This window comes from Triturus cristatus, chromosome 8 (assembly GCF_964204655.1).
Source record: "Triturus cristatus chromosome 8, aTriCri1.1, whole genome shotgun sequence".
Taxonomy (NCBI): domain Eukaryota; kingdom Metazoa; phylum Chordata; class Amphibia; order Caudata; family Salamandridae; genus Triturus; species Triturus cristatus.
This window is the reverse complement of record NC_140591.1, coordinates 158,404,473-158,424,024: the sequence shown is the minus strand read 5'-3', so window position 1 is coordinate 158,424,024 and position 19,552 is coordinate 158,404,473. Positions and strand designations below refer to the sequence as shown.

At 47.4% G+C, this 19,552-nt stretch overlaps 1 protein-coding gene across 1 annotated transcript in view; it reads left to right on the top strand.

Moving 5' to 3' along the window:
• The window catches only part of UMODL1 (uromodulin like 1), a 633,174-nt gene that overhangs the window by 102,343 nt on the left and 511,279 nt on the right, over nucleotides 1-19,552 (top strand). The window contains exon 2 of the mRNA XM_085621215.1: nucleotides 12,351-12,590. Coding sequence (XP_085477341.1) covers nucleotides 12,351-12,590 — 240 coding nt within the window. The remainder of the gene's footprint in view (nucleotides 1-12,350; nucleotides 12,591-19,552) is intronic.

The window sequence follows — 19,552 nt, the reverse complement described above, 5'->3', positions numbered from 1 at the left end:
ATAGTCGGTTCTGGTGGCTTAGTGGATTAATTCATCCACCTTAGGGGCCTGTGCTTGACCTCATGTTCAGAGGTTCAAATTCTGGTGGGTCCTCTCAACCTTTCATCCTTATGAAGTCAATAAAATGAGTGCAATTGAGTTGGGTAACAGTAAACATCTGTTATTCAGTGCCAAGATACCCTTTTGGGTGAACGTGTGCTTTACAATTACACTTGTTATGTTATGTTACTACTAATGTGGAAGGGGTGGGGCAAAATGGGCGGAGCTTGTAGATGATTTGCCTCTTTTGCATACTCATAGTAAACACAAGATGATGGACGGAGTGCAGAAACTTTTTAACCACTCACTACCAGTCAAGAGATATGGGTTTAAACCATTGTTCTGTTGCTCACTAGGCCACCACAGTTTGGACCCCCGCGCCGCACGGCCACCAGCTGCTGTGTGTGCCCCCTCGCCTTGCCCTCTGCCTCGCTGCCTGCCTCGCTGCCGGCTGACGCCGCTGGCGTCTGTTTTTGCTTGTTTTGTCTAGCATTTGTGCTTGTTTGAACTGCATTTTCCTCCCGTGTTAGCAGCTTTTATCTGACTTTTGTGCCTGTATTTTTTCTAGTCAGTTTCTGCATTTTCCTCCCGTGTTAGCAGCTTTTGTCTGACTTTTGTGCTTGTTTGAACTGCATTTTCCTCCCGTGTTAGCAGCTTTTGTCTGACTTTTGTGCCTGTATTTTTTTTCTAGTCAGTTTCAGCCCTTTGCGTTCTCCTGCCTGTCTGCCCGCCTACCTCGCCGCCCTCCGCCTTCCCTCCCCGCTCCCCGCTTCCCGCCACCACCGCTGACCACGCCCCTTTTTCCTTTCTGTTCCCTCCCCGCTCCCGCCTCCCAGCTGCCCCGCCCACCCGCGCACTTGGCCTTATATGGCGACCGTGCGACGCAGGTGAGTGTGACCCACTTGTGGGACACCCCCGCGCCGCACGGCCACCAGCTGCTGTGTGTGCCCCCTCGCCTTGCCCTCTGCCTCGCTGCCTGCCTCGCTGCCGGCTGACGCCGCTGGCGTCTGTTTTTGCTTGTTTTGTCTAGCATTTGTGCTTGTTTGAACTGCATTTTCCTCCCGTGTTAGCAGCTTTTATCTGACTTTTGTGCCTGTATTTTTTCTAGTCAGTTTCTGCATTTTCCTCCCGTGTTAGCAGCTTTTGTCTGACTTTTGTGCTTGTTTTGTCTAGCATTTGTGCTTGTTTGAACTGCATTTTCCTCCCGTGTTAGCAGCTTTTGTCTGACTTTTGTGCCTGTATTTTTTTTCTAGTCAGTTTCAGCCCTTTGCGTTCTCCTGCCTGTCTGCCCGCCTACCTCGCCGCCCTCCGCCTTCCCTCCCCGCTCCCCGCTTCCCGCCACCACCGCTGACCACGCCCCTTTTTCCTTTCTGTTCCCTCCCCGCTCCCGCCTCCCAGCTGCCCCGCCCACCCGCGCACTTCGCCTTATATGGCGACCGTGCGAACGCGCAGCGGTCACTCGCAGCGGGCGCGCCGATTGTGCGCCGAAGGCGCGCCAAAGGTAAGCCCGTCTGCGCCCATCCGCGACCGGACCGCGCCCAGCGCCAGGACCCCTGGCCAACGAAGATCCCGACCGACCCGCCTGACGTACTCCGCCGCCACCCTCACCGCACTCAACACCGGCCGACTCCCAGAATGCCATCAAGCCACTCCACGACGTACCCACGGACCTTTCAGCTGCCACGCCTGCAAGTTCACCTGCATCCGGACCAGCCTCGCACCAGCACCCACCAAGTCGAACACCAGCAGCACCCACCTCAAGTGCATCCTGCTCAACACCCGCTCCGTCCACAGACACGCCATCGAACTCTGGAACCTTCTAGACGCCACAGCCCCTGACGTCGCCTTCCTCACGGAGACCTGGATGAACGCCTCTTCAGCTCCCGACATCGCCATCGCTATCCCAGAGGGCTACAAGGTCGTCCGGAGGGACCGAAACGCCAACCAGATGGGAGGAGGCATCGCCATCATCCACAGGAACACCATCCGTCTCACGACCAGCACCGGCAACACCCTGACCAGCGCCGAACACCTGCATTTCCAGATCCACACCAACCCGAACACCACCCTCAGAGGCACCCTGATCTACCGACCCCCTGGACCACGCACACAATTCAGCGAGGACATCGCCGACTTCGTCAGCCCGCATGCCCTCCCCTCCGCCGACTACATCCTCCTGGGAGACCTCAACTTCCATCTGGAGAACAACAACGACCGCAACACCAGCACCCTGCTCGACAACCTCGCCAACCTGGGACTCAAGCAACTGGTGTCCACCCCCACCCACCTCGCCGGACACACACTCGACGCAGTCTTCTCATCCAGCACAGACATAGACTTCAGCCACGCCACAGAGCTTCAATGGACGGACCACAGCTGCGTCCACTTCACCTTCAAGAGAACGACGACCCACCAACACCAGCAACAGGCAGCCCGCAGAAGCTGGAACAAGATCACAGCAGACCAGCTCGCCACCTCCCTGAACCAGCACCCTCCTGCCAGCTCAGCAAACCCCAGCCAAGCCGCCGACAACCTCACGAAGTGGATCAGCAACTGCGCGGACGAACTCGCCCCACTGAGGACCCCGCCTAGCAGACCCGGCAGCAAGAAGGCCCCATGGTTCACCGACGAACTCAAGAGCTCCAAGAAGAACTGCCGAGCCCTCGAGAAAGTCTGGAGAAGGGAACCGACACCAGACAACAGGACCTCCTTCAAACTTGCCACCCGGAAACACCACCAGCTGATCCGCGCCGCCAAGAAAACAGCATTCAAAGACCGGTTGGACAACAACGCACACAACTGCAAGGAACTCTTCAACATCGTGAAAGAGCTTTCCAACCCCAGCGCAGGAAACAACGACATCACCCCATCGCAAGACCTCTGCAACTCCCTCGCTTCATACTTCCACAACAAGATCGCGGACATACATAACAGCTTCAACAACCAACCAACGCACACCACGACCGAACAACCACCCCCCACCACCACCCTCCACGCCTGGACCCCGATCAGCACCGAAGACACCATCCGCACGATGAACTCCATCCACTCCGGATCACCGACCGACCCCTGCCCTCACCACGTCTTCAACAAGGCCGACGCTGTCATCGCACCCCACCTGCGAGACATCATCAACACTTCCTTCGACACCACCATCTTCCCTGAGAGCTGGAAGCACGCCGAACTCAGCGCCCTACTAAAGAAACCTACAGCGGACCCCACCGACCTCAAGAATTACCGCCCCATCTCGCTCCTCCCGTTTCCAGCCAAAGTCATCGAGAAGACCGTCAACAAGCAGATGGCCGCCTTCCTCGAGACAAACGGATCCCTCGACCCCTCACAGTCCGGCTTCCGAGCCAATCACAGCACCGAGACCGCCCTCATCGCCGCCACCGATGACATCCGAGCCCTGATGGACAATGGAGAAACAGCGGCCCTCATCCTCCTAGACCTCTCTGCGGCATTCGACACGGTCTGCCACCGCACCCTAGTACGGCGCCTCAGCAACAGCGGAATCCAGGACAAGGCGCTGGACTGGATCATCTCCTTCCTCGACGGAAGAACACAGAGAGTCCGCCTACCACCGTACAAGTCAGAGGCCTCCGAAGTCACCTGCGGCGTCCCTCAAGGATCATCTCTGAGCCCCACCCTCTTCAACGTCTACATGAGCCCCCTCGCGGCCATCGTACGCAAACACAACCTCAGCATAATCTCCTACGCCGACGACACCCAACTGATCCTCTCCCTGACCAACGACCCCGCCGCCGCCAGATCCAACCTGCACGAAGGGATGAAAGAGGTAGCCGAGTGGATGACGACCAGCCGCCTGAAACTGAACTCGGACAAGACGGAGGTCCTCATCCTGGGCTCCTCACCCTCCGCCTGGGACGACTCCTGGTGGCCTCCCGCCCTGGGCACCGCACCCAAACCGACAGACCATGCACGCAACCTGGGCTTCCTCCTGGACTCCTCCCTCTCCATGACCAGGCAAGTCAACAACGTCTCCTCGGCGTGCTTCAACATCCTACGCATGCTACGGAAGATCTTCTGGTGGATCCCCACCGAGACCAGGAAGACCGTCACCCAGGCCCTCGTCACCAGCCGACTGGACTACGGCAACGCCCTCTACGCCGGTACCACCGCCAAGCTCCAGAAGAGACTCCAGCGGATCCAGAACGCCTCAGCCAGACTCATCCTCGACATCCCACGAACCAGCCACATCTCCGGACATCTGAGAGACCTTCACTGGCTCCCCGTCAACAAAAGAATCACCTTCCGCCTCCTCACCCACGCACACAAAGCCCTACACGACCAAGGCCCGAGCTACCTCAACAGCCGAGTCAACTTCCACGCTCCCAAACGCCACCTCCGATCAGCCAACCACGCCCTCGCCGCCGTCCCCCGCATCCGAAGAGCGACTACAGGAGGAAGGTCCTTCTCCTACCTGGCCGCCAAGACCTGGAACTCCCTCCCTACCGACCTGCGCCTGACCCAAGACCACCTCTCCTTCAGGAAGAAGCTGAAGACCTGGCTGTTCGAGCAGTAGCGGCACCCCCCCCCCCCCCCCCCCCCCCCCAGCGCCTTGAGACCCTACGGGTATGTAGCGCGCTTTACAAGTGTCACTGATTGATTGATTGATATGCAGTCCAGCCTGATCTGCCAGGCCAGGTCCTCATTTGACAATAGATCAAGCAAAACAAAACGCACGGATATGACAAGGCATCAATTTCAAAATCAGATAGCTGGAGTTTACAGGGCTTAATGAGGCTATGGAAGGGGGGTCCCTGTTAAAATATATACAGCCCTGGGGACCCTAGGGCATAATGAGGCTCAGGGAGGAGGGCCATGCAGACCCCAAACCCTTTAACAAACATGCAGGTTTTGGGGCATTACCCCCTCTTCTGCCAGGCTAGCTTGAATCCAGTGGGACAGCGAGCACAGGACCCATGTCTGAGCATACCCGTGGCCACTTATGGCGAAAATAGCAAACACAACAAGATGATGGACGGAGTGCTGAACCTTTTCAACCTCTCACCCTCAGTTTGCATACTCAGCAGCAATTAAAAGGGAATACCCTGGACTCTGCTCTCAGACCATAAGATGACAAGAAAGAACCCACTCGACCATGGACAGGTACTGCAGAAGAGATTGCACTTCAATAATTCAATGATGCATTCACCTTCATCAAAGTTTTCAGCTCGTTTTTCAATATGTAACTGTAAAAAAAACACACTGCCCATCTGCCTGGAAAATGGCATGAATACAGTTGCATGCTACTAACATGGAAGGGGCGTGGCCAAACGGGTGGGGCGTGGCGAAACGGGTAGAGCGTGTAGGTGATTTGGCATCTTTGCATACTCAGCAGAAATTAAAAGGGCAATCTGTGGACTGTATGTTTTTTAAAGCTGATGCAGGTCTGCGTGGCCCTCCTTCCCGAGCCTCATTAGGCCCTGTAAGCCCCATCAATCTGTATTTGAAACTGATGTCTTGTCATATCCGTGCGTTTTGTTTTCTGTTTTATTTTTTAGGTACTTACAATTCTTTTTTGTCATTGTCGTTTGTTTTCATTGTTCTTTTAAAAGTACATTTAGGTTTTAACAACATGGGATATTGATGAAGATGAGCAGCATATCTGTTTTGCAAATTATTATATTGTGTTACACAGCTACTGTCTGCATTAACTTGTGTCATCAAAATCAGTATTATACAATTCTGTAAGTTTTTTTACCTTGAGCTGGAGCAACATATGCCATACCCTCTTTGAACTCTGCTGACCTTATGAGTGCATAATCTAAGCTTAGACCTTGTCATTTGTGTATTGTAACAGCATAAGCCAAATACCGAGGAAACTTTTCTGTATGAATATCTTTCAAAAGTAAGACTCTTGCTGCACATTGAGATATGATTTTGCTGTTTAATGTGGTCACATTTTAACACAATAAATCTAATGTCTTAATTTGCTACAGATGAAACAAAGTCCCCTGCAAATCCTATGGTCCCATTTGCTAGTACTTCTTCTACATTTAAATTTCGACGTAAAATTACCTGCCAAATTTGTCACATCTGTAAATCTTTCTCCAATCTCACTGTATCTGAAACAGATTTTTCCATGTAATTTAGTAGCTAGTATTTTTCTTATGGGGATATTTACTCTGTGATTTCCCACTTTATCTTTAGAAGGAAGATGTAGAAGAGATGGTTCTGGATGTTTCTTTTACCACATGTAGCATTTCATAGTTAAATTGTGCACAATCTTCATTAGTTTTCCTCATACTTTGCATTAATTCTGTATGGGTGAAATGTAACCAAATATTGACATTGCCTATACTTACCAAAGAGTTCTTACTTTGTTCTTGTAAAAGCTTGTTGAAAATCAGTTGACCTTTTACAGGTGTTAGTTGTAATAAGTCTTCAAACACAATCACATGTCTGCCTCCAAACAACACACAAGTATTTTGAGTACCTCCTACATACGAAAATGAAAAAATGCCAACATTAAGTTAGAAACCACACTAACTTCCTACATAATTAAAATGTTTAATTTTTTAAGGACTCTGTCAAGTTCTTGGCATTATCAGCATTTAGTCTTAAGTATTCCAGTTTGTTATCAAGCTGCACAGGTAGAAAAAGAAGACGATGTAAGATAATTCTTTTGATGTTATATGCTGCTAAGCCAGTAGGAGCAGTAACTTCACAAGATAAATTAGGGCTAGCAACTATATGCACATTCACAGTAATTAGTTTAATCAGAAAGCTTTCCCCTGTGCCTGCTTCTCCACTTACATATATCAATGTAGGTTCATAATTAGTACACTCACATATTTCATTTTCATGTTGAACTCCATGATCGACTGATTCTGTGATGTATTTGTAAATTTGTAGTTGTTCACTATTTAATCGAGATACTAAGTTATCTAAATTTTGTAAGAGGACTTTTCTTTCCCAACAGTAATCAAATCACATTTCATAAATTCACACATTGAAATGTTAACAACAGTGATTGTCCTAAAATGTTTTTAATAACTTTTTATAAAAGAAAAACCCAACATGCCTTGAAGTCTTTCGTTAACATTTTATAGCCCACAACATGCAACCATAAAAAAAACCACAAGACAGCATAGCAATCAAGTCGACCCCTGCAGCTCTCTAGCCACCTCCATGAGGGGAGCTGGCTTGTTTTATTTTTTTTAAAAAGCAAAGTGAGTGCCCGGGTGCCCATGCGGATCATCCACAATGGTGCTTTCGGTTTCGGGCGTGGGGGGATCCCATAAGGCCCCAGCTGCCCATGCTGGCTCCCGAGACACTTCCATGGTGGAAACAAACCTTTTTTCCTTTAAGACAAATGGGTGCCACGGCGCCCACCTGAGGCACCCACAGTGCCGGTTTGATTCGGTACAGTGGGGGTTAGCCCCAAGGCCCCTAAAGCCCCAGCCAGTTCCCCTGCCAACACCATTGTGTGTGCTGGTGGTAGCCAGTTCCATTACTTTGCTCTCGCCTGGACGAGAGCAAACTTGGGTTCCCTGCCCAGGAGAATGCGGGCAAGGTATGGCCACATTCTCCCAGGCAGGGAATTGCAGTGTCCAAGGGGGTGAGGTCCCCGGGACACTGCTGGACAAGGGTCTGAGGAATGGGGTCCCCGGAGCTAGTGTACAGTTTGGGGAGGTCGGCTGCACGGCCCCCCTTCCCAACAATGAAAAAGCCCTGGGGTATGGGGTCACCGGAGCCCAACAGTAACTCAGTGAGGGGGGGTGCATGGCCTTCACCCTTTTTTATTTTAGAAAAAGCCTATGAGATTCCCTGGCCCCAGCAGTCGTGTGGGGAGGTAGGCCTAGTGACCTTCTCCCCTTTATTTCACATTCGGCCCCAGGGATAGGGTCCTTGGGCCCTTAGAGTGACTCTGGGAGGAGGCTGCTTGCCCATTCTTTTTTTATATTATACACAGCTCCTGGCACCTCTCTGAGGCTTGGGGAGGTGGGTTGTGTGCCCTCCATCCCCAAAAATACAAATGCCCCATCCCCCCAGGCCCTAGCCCACCCCAGGAGCTTTTTAATAAAAAGCCGGAGACAGCTGTTCTGTGGCACCGATAATTTTATTTTCTGTTTTTGGTCCCTGGGAGGCTCTCTGGGACCCTCCACCAGACTGGGGTACAGGGTTTCTCTACCTCACCCCACCCTATATATTTAAAAAAAATCTATAATCTAGGACAGGGGACTGAGTCTTTCTTGATGTGGTGGCAGCCAATTAGATTTCATCTTTAGATCTGTTGCATGAAATATGCAAAGATTCTAAGTCTTAATTTCTCAAAAACTATGAGCGGAGTTACATTTAAAAAAACACATCAAAACCATGCTTTCTCAACCAAGACCTAGCTTTCTGTCAAATATGGCGAAATTCCCTTTAGTGATTTAGGCTGTGTCCAATTTTCTCATGGAAAAAGGAGTTCAGAAAATACATCCCCACCCCCCTTTTCTTGTCCCCTACTTGACGGATCACCCCAAAACATTCCAGGAAAGAGCTGCAGTGGATGAAACTTTTATTGAAATGTTTTGTGAAAGTCTGGCAAATGACTCCTAAAGTATTAGCAAACCAAAAAATGCTATTCCCATGGAAACGTGGTCCTAACTATAACTACCCAGTGCCAACACTCCACCAATTGATACATCCAAAATGAATTACTCTCCTCCACAGAGACAGTAATAGGGTGAGTCACAGAGACATGCTTTGCCAAGTTCTTTTATTGTCAGGCAGAGAACATGATGCCTTTTGACCCGTTGAGGTCTTGAGCACAGTGCATAGTTGTAAAGTCCTGTGGGATGTTACAACTTGTTGTAAAGGTCAGCGCGTTGTAATCCTACTGTTTCAGCCAGCAGCACTAAGCACAATGTGATTTGTAAGACAATATATAAGCTTTCTGTGCCTTCCTCAAAGATTGCTCCCAACAACATTGCTGCACATGTCAAATGTTCCCACTGTGTTCACTACTTGAATGCGCCTTATCGGCTCTCTGAATTTGTTTAGACCAAACTACATCGTTCATCCTATACCCAGACTGCAATTTAATTTGTTTGACCGTTGACTATATGGCACACCTCAATCTCCATTTCACCAACTAATACAGGCGTATATTCCCACTCCCGCATATGCCACGCCCTTTCCTCCCCTACTCTATCTCCAGTGATGTTCGGAGATACTTCCGAAACTCCGATGACTTCTCTCAGACACCTACTGGGTAAGCCTTGAACCTCCCACTTCCCATCAGTGGCACTTAGACATGTTTTGCCCTCCTTAAATCCACTTTCTCCCCTCTTTTACAGAATTTGGACCTTTCATCTTGATCATTAATTGACTAATGTCCCAGTATTTCTATTTTACGATTATCTTGTCCCTTCATTTGAAGCTCTTTTGTTCTACTCTCAAGCCCTCACACACATATACCATTTATCCCTATTTTATCTCACCAACCTGCCTATAGGCGTTCTAAATTATTTGATATTTGTGTGATTTAACTACTTTTTCCTACTGATTTCTGACAATGAGTTCAAGGTTCTGCAAGGTACTCCTATGCTCTCTGGGGCACAGCTTTTCAGTTGGCAAAGTGTTTAGTGCTGTTACATGGTGGAGATTCATTGTGATTGTTTTACAGCACCAACACCGATCACTGGTGAAAAACACATATAATTATAGGATGTTACATGGTGAAGATTCATTGTGATTGTCTTACAGCACCAACACTGATCACTAGTGAAAAGAAATATCAATATAGCATGTTACATGGTGGAGATTCTTTGTGATTGTCTTTCAGTACCAGTATTTATCCCCTGTGAAACTAACATATAATTATAGGATGTTACATGGTGGAGATTCATTGTGATTGTCTTACAGCACCAATAGTGATCACTGGTGAAAAGAAATATCAATATAGGATGTAATTATAGGATGTTACATGGTGGAGATTCATTGTGATTGTCTTTCAGCACCAGTATACCAGTATTAATCATTGGTGAAAATAGCATATAATTAAAGGATGTTACATGGTAGAGGTTTATTATGATTGTCATTCAGCACCAATAATCACCGGTAAAAAAATATATCATTATAGCATGTTACATGGTGGATATTCATTGTGATTGTCTTTCAGCACCAGTAAAAATCATTGATGAAAAAACATATCATTATAGGACGTTACATGGTGTAGATTTATTGTGATTGTCTTTCAACACCTATAGTGATCACGGGTGAAAAAAACATATCATTATAGGACGTTACATGGTGAAGATTCACTGTGATTGTTTTTCAGCACCAGTATTAATCACCGGTGAAAATAAAATTATAAGATGTTACATGATGGAGATTCATTGTCATTGTCTTTCAGCACTATTAAAAATCACTGGTGTAAAAACATACCAATATAGAATGTTTCATGGTGGAGATTCATTGTGATTGTCTTATAGCCCCAGTATTGATCACCGGTGAAAAAACATATCATTGTAGGATGTTACATGGTGGAGATTCATTGTGATTGTCTTTTAGCACCAGTATTGATCACCGGTTAAAAAACATATCATTATAGGATGTTACATGGTGGAGATTCATTGTGATTGTCTTACAGCACCAACACTGATCACTGGTGAAAAGAAATATCAATATAGGATGTTACATGGTGGAGATTCATTGTGATTGTCTTTCATCACCAATAGTAATCACTGATGAAAAAGTTTTAATTATAGTACTGCACCTGGCAGGAAATAAGAGCCTGAGGAGGCACACATTCCGGCAAGCACAAGTAAGAGCTCTGGGACATTCCTCATCTCCTCATTAACCAGCGTCAAACCTTTCAAAGTAAAGCACCCATACCCGTTTCCAATTTGTGACAGTATACCTTTTGATTACTCCAAACTGGCCCTTAAAGCAGTATTTGGCTCACAGCTTACATTCAAGACCCTCTGTCTAGTACACACTGCCCTTCTTAGTACTAACTGCGTGCACACCTGGATACACATGTACCGCCCCACAGGTAAACCCCCACGCTCACATGCACCTCACCTTGTTCTTCTGAAATTGTAGCTGATAATATCGAAGCAACAAATTCACCACTCAAGTGACAATTTTGTAAAACTACCTTTTGGTCTTTATCAAATAAATTTAAGAACCCACCTATGCAGCCGTGCTGGATTGTGTATCTCCCTTCGATGTCTGCAAGCATACTCCCCCTCACCCACTCACTCGTGGCACTGCCCTGTTCTCAATTCCCACTCAACTCTACTCTCACTATGAAACCACAGAAGTGATACAAGTATAAAATCAGCAGCCGATAAAGGTGAAAACTTTGAAATAGTTTCTGGCTTTTTAAAAGCATTTCAATGTCTGACGCTAACTGAATGCCTCCTTGCTCTTCCCAGCCCTCACACTTTGAGAACCCCTTCCTAGAGACAGGCACCCTGTAGAGCATGATACTGAAGAAAGACTGTCCTACCTCTGCTGTAGACTAATAATCGTTTTACTCATTTTATGCCTCGTCTCCCACCTTGGGGTCACCTCGCCGCCTGGTACAATCGCACTCTACTAACTTGATATAGGGAAGATAGGGGGTAGGTAGGACCAAGGCGAGGAAGACTTGGAGTAATGAAGATTACCCTTAAGCAAGGGGGCGATTACTGCACAAGATGATTACACACTGAAAGAATTTAATAAGAGAGGAGCTTTTGTCATTTTTGTCTTGGTGTAAATTTGGGTTCATGATGTAAGTTACTGCCAGTGGTAAATAATTGCTTTACTAAGATCACTGTTCTCCTTGGTGCTGATGCCTGTGATATTGCAATTAAACATTACACATGGTTCTCTGACTGTACCACTGGGTGGCTCTATGGCTATAACACCTAGGGTTTTTACCATTAGAAATAAAACATACAACCAATAGAGTACATATTTCTATTAATTTAGCAGCTAAACAAATGCAGAAGGCTGTACAATTTACTTTCAGAGACAGTGAAAGTGTCTTTGTAAAACAAAACACTTCCACCTATTTACTTGAGTGTTCAATAACAAATGCTTCACATTTTAAGATCAGCTTTCAGCCGATCTAAGTTGATGGTTCTAATTTATTACAATAGGGATTTCAAAGAGTCATGCAATAATAATACATTAGTAATTGTATCCCTCGTGCTAGCCTGGCGGTATCTGCTCTTTCTGTATAGATGGCATTTACCACTCATGATCATTTCTGTAATATATCCAAGTGCATTTCTTAAGAGTCATACTGAATAACCATTGATTTCTTCTTTGTCATTTAATGGATCTTTTTTCTCTTTCAGTCAAAGAGCTCTATTTGGACTCTTACCATTTGTGCAACCGCACGGAGACGAAAAACTTGATTAAATTGGTGGCCTATCAAAAAAAGTCTGAAACAAGGGCGCTGTGTGGATGGATACCATTCAGGTGGTGTACCAAACCACACTACCAAACAGATTACAGGTCCATCGAAGTACCAGAGACCATGCATGTGACAGATTGCTGTGAGGACTATGAGCAACTTGGCCAGTACTGTGCCTTATGTGAGTATCTGACCACCTTAATCAATGTATACAGTAATGGATGGCAAGAAGAAAAATAAGAACCATTTTATATTTGCATATTTACGCACCATGCACATCGCACTGTGCTCGACTCACCTTAAAAGGTGAGGATGACAATGTAATCCCCTCTTTTTTCTTATTTTATCATAGTTTCACATCCTACCCCTATATCTCTCATGCAGAAAATGTATGTGTATTCTTGTGTTTTGACCACAGGTACAAACACATGATTATGTCTTACTTAAATGTGCTTAAAATTGTTGTCAAAGAACAAACTATGCCAGAACTGCATCTGTAGGTCATAATCTTAAAGGTAATCAATCAATCAGGAGTTTGTATAGCACAGCTATTCACCCATGAGGGTCTCAAGGTGCTGAGGGGGGTGGGGTGGAGGGCTGCTGATCCATCTGGGTGTGAAGATTCAGTCGAAGAACCAGGTCTTGAGGTCCTTCCTGAATTGGGTCAACGATGCGGATTGCCTGAGGTCGAGGGGCAGGGTGTTCCAGGTCTAGGAGAAGGATCTTCCTCCGGTTTTGGTCTTGTGGATCTGTGGGAAGGAGGCCAGCGTGAGTTGGGCGGAGCGGAGTTGACTGGAGGGTGTGTGGAATGGGAGGCGAAGGTTCAGATATTCTGGTCCTGCATTGTGGAGAGCTTTGTAGGCATGTGTGAGGAGCTTGAAGGTGATTCTTTTCTTGATTGGAAGCCAATGGAGTTGTCAGAGGTGTTATGTTATGTGGCTGTGATGGGGGATGTCGAGAACGAGTCTTCCTGTGGCGTTTTGGACGTTCTTTAGTTTCCTGAGCTGTTTCTGGGTGATACCGGCGTAGAGGGCGTTGCCGTAGTCAAGTCTCCTGGTGATGAGTGTGTGGGTGACTGTCTTTCTGGATTCTGTGGGGATCAATCCGAATGTCTTTGGGAGCAGGTGGAGCTTGTGGAAGCAGGATGAGGATACTGCCTTGATTTGGCAGTTCATTGTGAGTGAGGAGTCAGGTATGATGCTGAGGTTGCATACATGGTCCGTAGGGGTGGGAGGGGTTCTAGTGCAGTGGGTCACCAGGAGTCGTTCCAGGCTGAGGGGGTGGGTCCTAGAATGAGTACTTCGGTCAGGGCCGAGTTGAACTTGAGGCAGCTGTCTTGCATCCAGGTAACAACGGCCTGAATTCCGCTGTGAAATTTGATTCTGGCGGCTGTAGGTTCGTTGGTGAGGGAGAGGATCAGCTGGGTGTCATCAGCGTAGGAGACGATGTTGAGTCTATGGCTTCTGACGATGGCTGCGAGGGGCACCATGTAGATGTTGAAGAGGGTGAGGCTCAACGAGGAGCCCTGGGGCACTCCACAGCTGATGTTCTGAGAGGAACGGGGGTAGTCTGACTCATTGTGTTTGGCCGGTACGGAAAGAGTAGATCCAGTGCAATGCCTTGTCGCAGTTGCTGTCGTCATAAAGTCTCATGATTAGGGTGCGGTGGGAGACGGTGTCGGAGGCGGCTGTGAGGTCCAGTAGGACGAGGGCTGTGGTTTTGCCACGGTCGAGGAGGGAGCAGATGTCATTGGTGGAGGTGAGGAGTGTGGTCTGGGTGCTGTGGTTGCTTCGGAAGCCAGATTGGGAGGTGTCCAGGACGTGGTTCTCTTCGATGAACTCGGAAAGTTGGGCATTGATGGCCTTCTCCATGACCTTGGCTGGGAAGGGGATGAGGGAGATGGGTCGGAAATTCTTGAAGTCTGTCGGGTCCACGGACAGCTTCTTCAGCAGAGGGTTGATCTTGGCATGTTTCCAGTAATCGGGGAAGGTGGCGGTTTCAATGGAGCAGTTGATGGTGGGGTGAAGCGGGGGTGATGGAGGCGGCTACTCTTTGGAAGATGTGGTATGGGCAAGGTTCCAATGGGGCTCCTGAGTGGATGTTCTTCATGGTCTTTAGTGTGTCATGTGTGGTTAGCAGAGTCTAGTTGAGCACGATCTGTTGGGGTATGGCATTGTTGCGTGCGTGTGGTGGTGGCGGGCATAGTAGCAGGGTCATGGGTGTTAAAGCTGTCATAGACGTGCCTGTTCCTGTGGTGGAAGAAGGTGCCGAGTTTGTTGCAGAGGTCTTGGGAAGTTGGGACATCTGTGGTCTTGCTGTAGGGCTTGGCGAACTCCTTGACGATGGCAAGGAGTTCTTTGCTGTTGTGTGCGTTGGCGTTGATTCTGTCTTGGAAGGCAGTTTTCTTTGTGGTTTTGAAGAGAAATGGTGTGCATTTCTGGTGTTTTGTTGCTCCTCCATCTTTTCTCAAGTCGTCTGTAGGTGTGTCTGGACTCGTGGAGGGCGGGAGTGAACGAGCTGGCTTTCTTAGAGTGTTGCTTGGCTGGTGTCTTCTTGAGGGGTGCTAGAGTGTCGGCGCAGTTGGAGATCCATCGGTGAAGGTTGGGAGCTGCGGTGTTGGCATCTGCCAATGGTTGTGCTGAGGAAGTAAATGAGAAGTTCTTCCGTGACCTTGTACCATCTGCGATGGAGGGACGATGAGGGCCGTGGTTCATGGTTGGCGTGGCAAAGGCGAGATGCACAAAGTAGTGGTCGGTCCAGAGGAGTTCGGTGGTGTGGCTGTAGGTGATGCTCTCGCTGGCGGAGTCGAGGTGTTCCATGGTTGTCGTTGGGTAATTTGAGTGCATGGTCAGTCAGAGGGTGTTCTTGTGCATAATGGCGATGCCTCCTCTGGGTCAGTCAGTGCAGTCCTTGCGGGTGATTTTGTCGCAGTTGGGGATGGGGATCCAGAACAGGGGTTGTCCCAGGTTTCCGTGAAGAAGGTGATGTTGGGAGAGGCGTCGGTGAGGAAGTCCTAGATTTCTGTGGTGTGTTTGTGGAGAGATCGCATGGTGAGGAGGATGTAGTTGAGCCGGTCAGGTGGGCTGTTGGTTGGCTGGGCGGAGAGAGGATCGGGCGTGCTGGCATGGGTGAAGGTGTGGCTGCAGTTCTGGCAGGCGAAGGGTAGGACTCCTTTGGCGAAGTGAGGTGACAGGCAGCGTGGCGTCCGGAGTTGAGTGTGAGGAGGGTGCTGGTATGTAGTGGTGGAAGGTCCGAGATCAGGGTCCCTGGCACTGGGCGTGGTCCAGGTGCGAACGGACCCAGATGGCTAGTGCCGAGGCCGCCATTAAGTTTATTTATTTAATGCGATTTTATATAGTGTGAACATTACCCGAAGGTGTCAGAGCGCTTTACAAAAGAACCAGTTGCGTTACATAAGGACTTTGGATTATATGAGTTACATAAGAGATACAAAAAAAAATTGCAAATGTACAAGGTGTAAAGTCACTCAAGGAAGAGATATAAACAGGAAAACATTGCACACGTACAAGTTGTAAAGTCACTCAAGGAAGAGATACAAACAGATAAACTCTAAAGTCACATAGGAATGGTAGTAAGTACAAAGGTCTACTACATATACTAGTGGTTAGAGTTCTATGTAGCAAAACCAAAGGGGATGATGGACGGAGTGTTGAACATTGCAAGCACTCAGCCCCAGTCAAATGATCTGGTTTTAATCCATCATCATTCTTTAGCTCACTCCGCCACCCCAGTTCAGACATGGCCATATGTAAATCAGTCTGACCCTGTGCCTCATGGGAACAGTCCAGCCCGAACTGCCACGCCATGTCTTTCCTGGACCAGAAACAAGCATTCTGGGACCGGTTTCTGGCTAATCAGCCGTCATCAGCCAGGCTAGCTTGAATCCAGTGGCAAATTGAGCAAGGGACCCACGTCTGGGCATACCCTGGCAACTTAGGGCGCACAAAGCAAAACCAAAGGGAATGACGGACGGAGTGTTGAACATTGCAAGCACTTACCCCGAGTCAACTGATCTGGATTTAATCCATCATCATTCTTTAGCTCACTCCGCCGCCCCAGTTCAGATATGGCCATATGCAAATCAGTCTGACCCGGTGCCTCATGGGAACAGTCTAGCCCGAACTACCAAGCCATGTCTTCCCTGGACCGGAAACAAGCTTCCTGGTACCAGTCTCTGGCTAATCAGCCGTCATCAGCCAGGCTAGCTTGAATCCAGTGGCAAAGTGAGCATAGGGACCCACGTCTGGGCATACCCTGCCAACTTAGGGCGAACAAAACAAAACCAAAGGGGATGATGGACAGAGTGTTGAACATTGCAAGCACTCACCCTCACCCTGGCTGATGATGGCTGATTAGCCAGAAACCGGTCCCAGGATGCTTGTTTCCAGTCCAGGGAAGACATGGCTTGGCAGTTCGGGCTGGACCGTTCCCATGAGGCACAGGGTCAGACTGATTTGCATATGGCCATGTCTGAACTGGGGTGGTGGAGTGAGCTAAAGAATGATGATGGATTAAATCCAGATCAGTTGACTGGGGGTGAGTGCTTGCAATGTTCAACACTCCGTCCATCATCCCCTTTGGTTTTGCTAGAGTTCTGTATATACAAATAGTAAATTCACACAGGATTACATTTTAAAAAGCGATTAGGCTTGGACAATTATATAATACATATAAATTTAAGGCAGTCCAGCAAAAAGAGATAAACGATCGAGTGTCATCAGGAGGAGTCGGGAGGGAAGAAGGAACGGAACAAAGGTCAAATAAAATGGCGGGTCCGGGTCGTGGGTATAGACTGAGACCATCTACAAAAATGGCGGGATGCACAAAAGTCACCAAAGTCAAGAATCCAGAAAAGGAACCCAGACAGCAGAATTCCATTGAGTAGATTCAGAGGGGGGACGCAGCCACAAAACCAAAGGCGAACAGAAGGCTGTAAGATGCGTGCACAGGCTCTGGCCAGTGGATGATCAGGAGGGGTGAGCCTGGGGAAGTCTGCCTGGGTGCCAGGGGCAGCGGTCCCAGACAGAAGGAGGCAGAAACGCAGTCCAGGAGGGCACACCTCCCAGGCTCGCATAGCAAAGAAAAGTACTGATGGGGGCTGGACAGCTGGTAGGCAGAAAAATACGAGAGCGGGAAGAGTCACAGGAGGTGGGAGGGGCTGTGGGGATCACAGCTGCAGGGGTGGCAAAAAAGAAAAAAGCAGATTAGAAACAGAATACAGACAGAAGCAGAAGAAAGAGCAGAATCAAGACAAAAACAGAAAAAAGCAGAAAAGAGAGACAAAGGGGCATCCTAGAAGCAGAGCAGTGGCGCTCTGCCGCTTGACCACCAGGGATGAGGAACAGGCAGGAGCCCGTGGGTGGAGCAGCAAGAGGGGCAGCAGCAGCTACCACGCAGAGCTGCACCATGAATGGAGTAAGTCCTCTAAAGGTTAGTGGGCTTCCAAATGTAATTAACTTGGTTACATTGTTTGATACCTGTGATTTATTCTTCATCACGTTTTTTGATACTTGCGGTTTGTTCTGCAGAAATTCAATACAAATGTATTAAAATATAACTCTAAACTTCTGAGTAGCATGACACATTGACCACCGTTTTATTTGTTTTACAAAGATCGCCACAAACCAAAACTTCAAAATCAATGTCCTTGATGGCCTGGGAGTTTTCTCCTAGTGTACATTACCCACTAAGGCCCTCCATGTCATCCAGTCCGTTCTTTCAAAACAAAATATGTTTTGGATAAAGAGCAATTTTCAAAAGTATAATTCGAAAAAGTAACTTCTACAATATAAGTGCGGGTTTCCATATGACTTATAAACAAGTTTTAAAATATATGTTCGTCTTCTGTTTACTAAAATATTCATGGGTCTCATAATTTTGTTTGTGTCATGAACCCACACTCAGGATACCTGAAAACAATAAGATGCTCTAGTTGTTCTGCTATGAATAAGATGGATGTTCACTTGTAATCCTTACACAACAACCTGGGGGACTCATTCACCGAGTGGTGTATTTTTCAGGAATGGTGGATCCAGTTGCTGTAAGTCTCCCCGGGTGTCTAAAATCAGTTGCAGTAGTTTGTCAGGCAATTGAACAGATTGAAGGGATTGTGATGGGCCTTAATTTTATTGTCTATCTCCTAAATTCAGTGAAATTCTTTTAAAAGGAGCAAAAACGTAACACCTAACAAATGGCAGGTTGACACAATATGAGCAAGTAATTCCTGGAGCAGAGAATATTTTCATTCGAAGAGGCAATGTTTTGATTCCAATGACACTACTACCAATTTCAGTCAAAAGTGAAGATAGGGATGGTGAAATCAATGATGAACTGGAGCCCGATTGCACTGAAGTGACTAAATAATGCACAAAACCAAGACCCGACATAGAAGAAGTACCATTAGGATTGTCAGATTTGACATTGCTGATGGTGTTTGTCTAAGACCAATATGGAGGATTGAGAGCTGCTTAAGCATTGTACTCTATTACAGAGATTTTAGAGGCCTTGTCCTTACAAGATGTGACATCAGCAGAGGTTGCAGAACTGATTACCTTGACAAGAGCTTGTGGTTTGTCAGAAAATTTGGACCTAATGATTTATACTGATAGCGAGCATGGTTTTGGTGTTGTTCATGATTATGGGCAACTATAGTGACAAAGAAGATTCATGACATCTTCAGGTTTCAGGTGCTCCAATAAAAAATAGCATATACATAAAGGATTTTTGAAAGCAATTCAAAAACCAAAGGAAGTGGCAGTTGTAAAGTGTCAGACATATAAGGCTGGCAAGGATTTAGTTACATTAAGGAACAAATATGCTGATCAGATGGCGATGTACTGCGCCTGCAGGAAGGATTCACATTGGCAAATCGGAAGGCACATTTACAGAGATTACAGGCAGACTTTATTGAGATGTCACATTGCAATGACCTAAAGTATAACTTTTTACTAGTTTGTCTGTTCTCAAAATAGGTCAAAGCATTTCTGACTAGGAGAGCAGATACCTTTACAGTAGCCAAATTATTGTTGAGGGAGTTGATACTGAGGTTCAGCCTCACAACTTTCATTGACAGAAATGAAGTGTTGCAGATTATTAGTGCAGCTGTTCAAATCAAACAAAGAT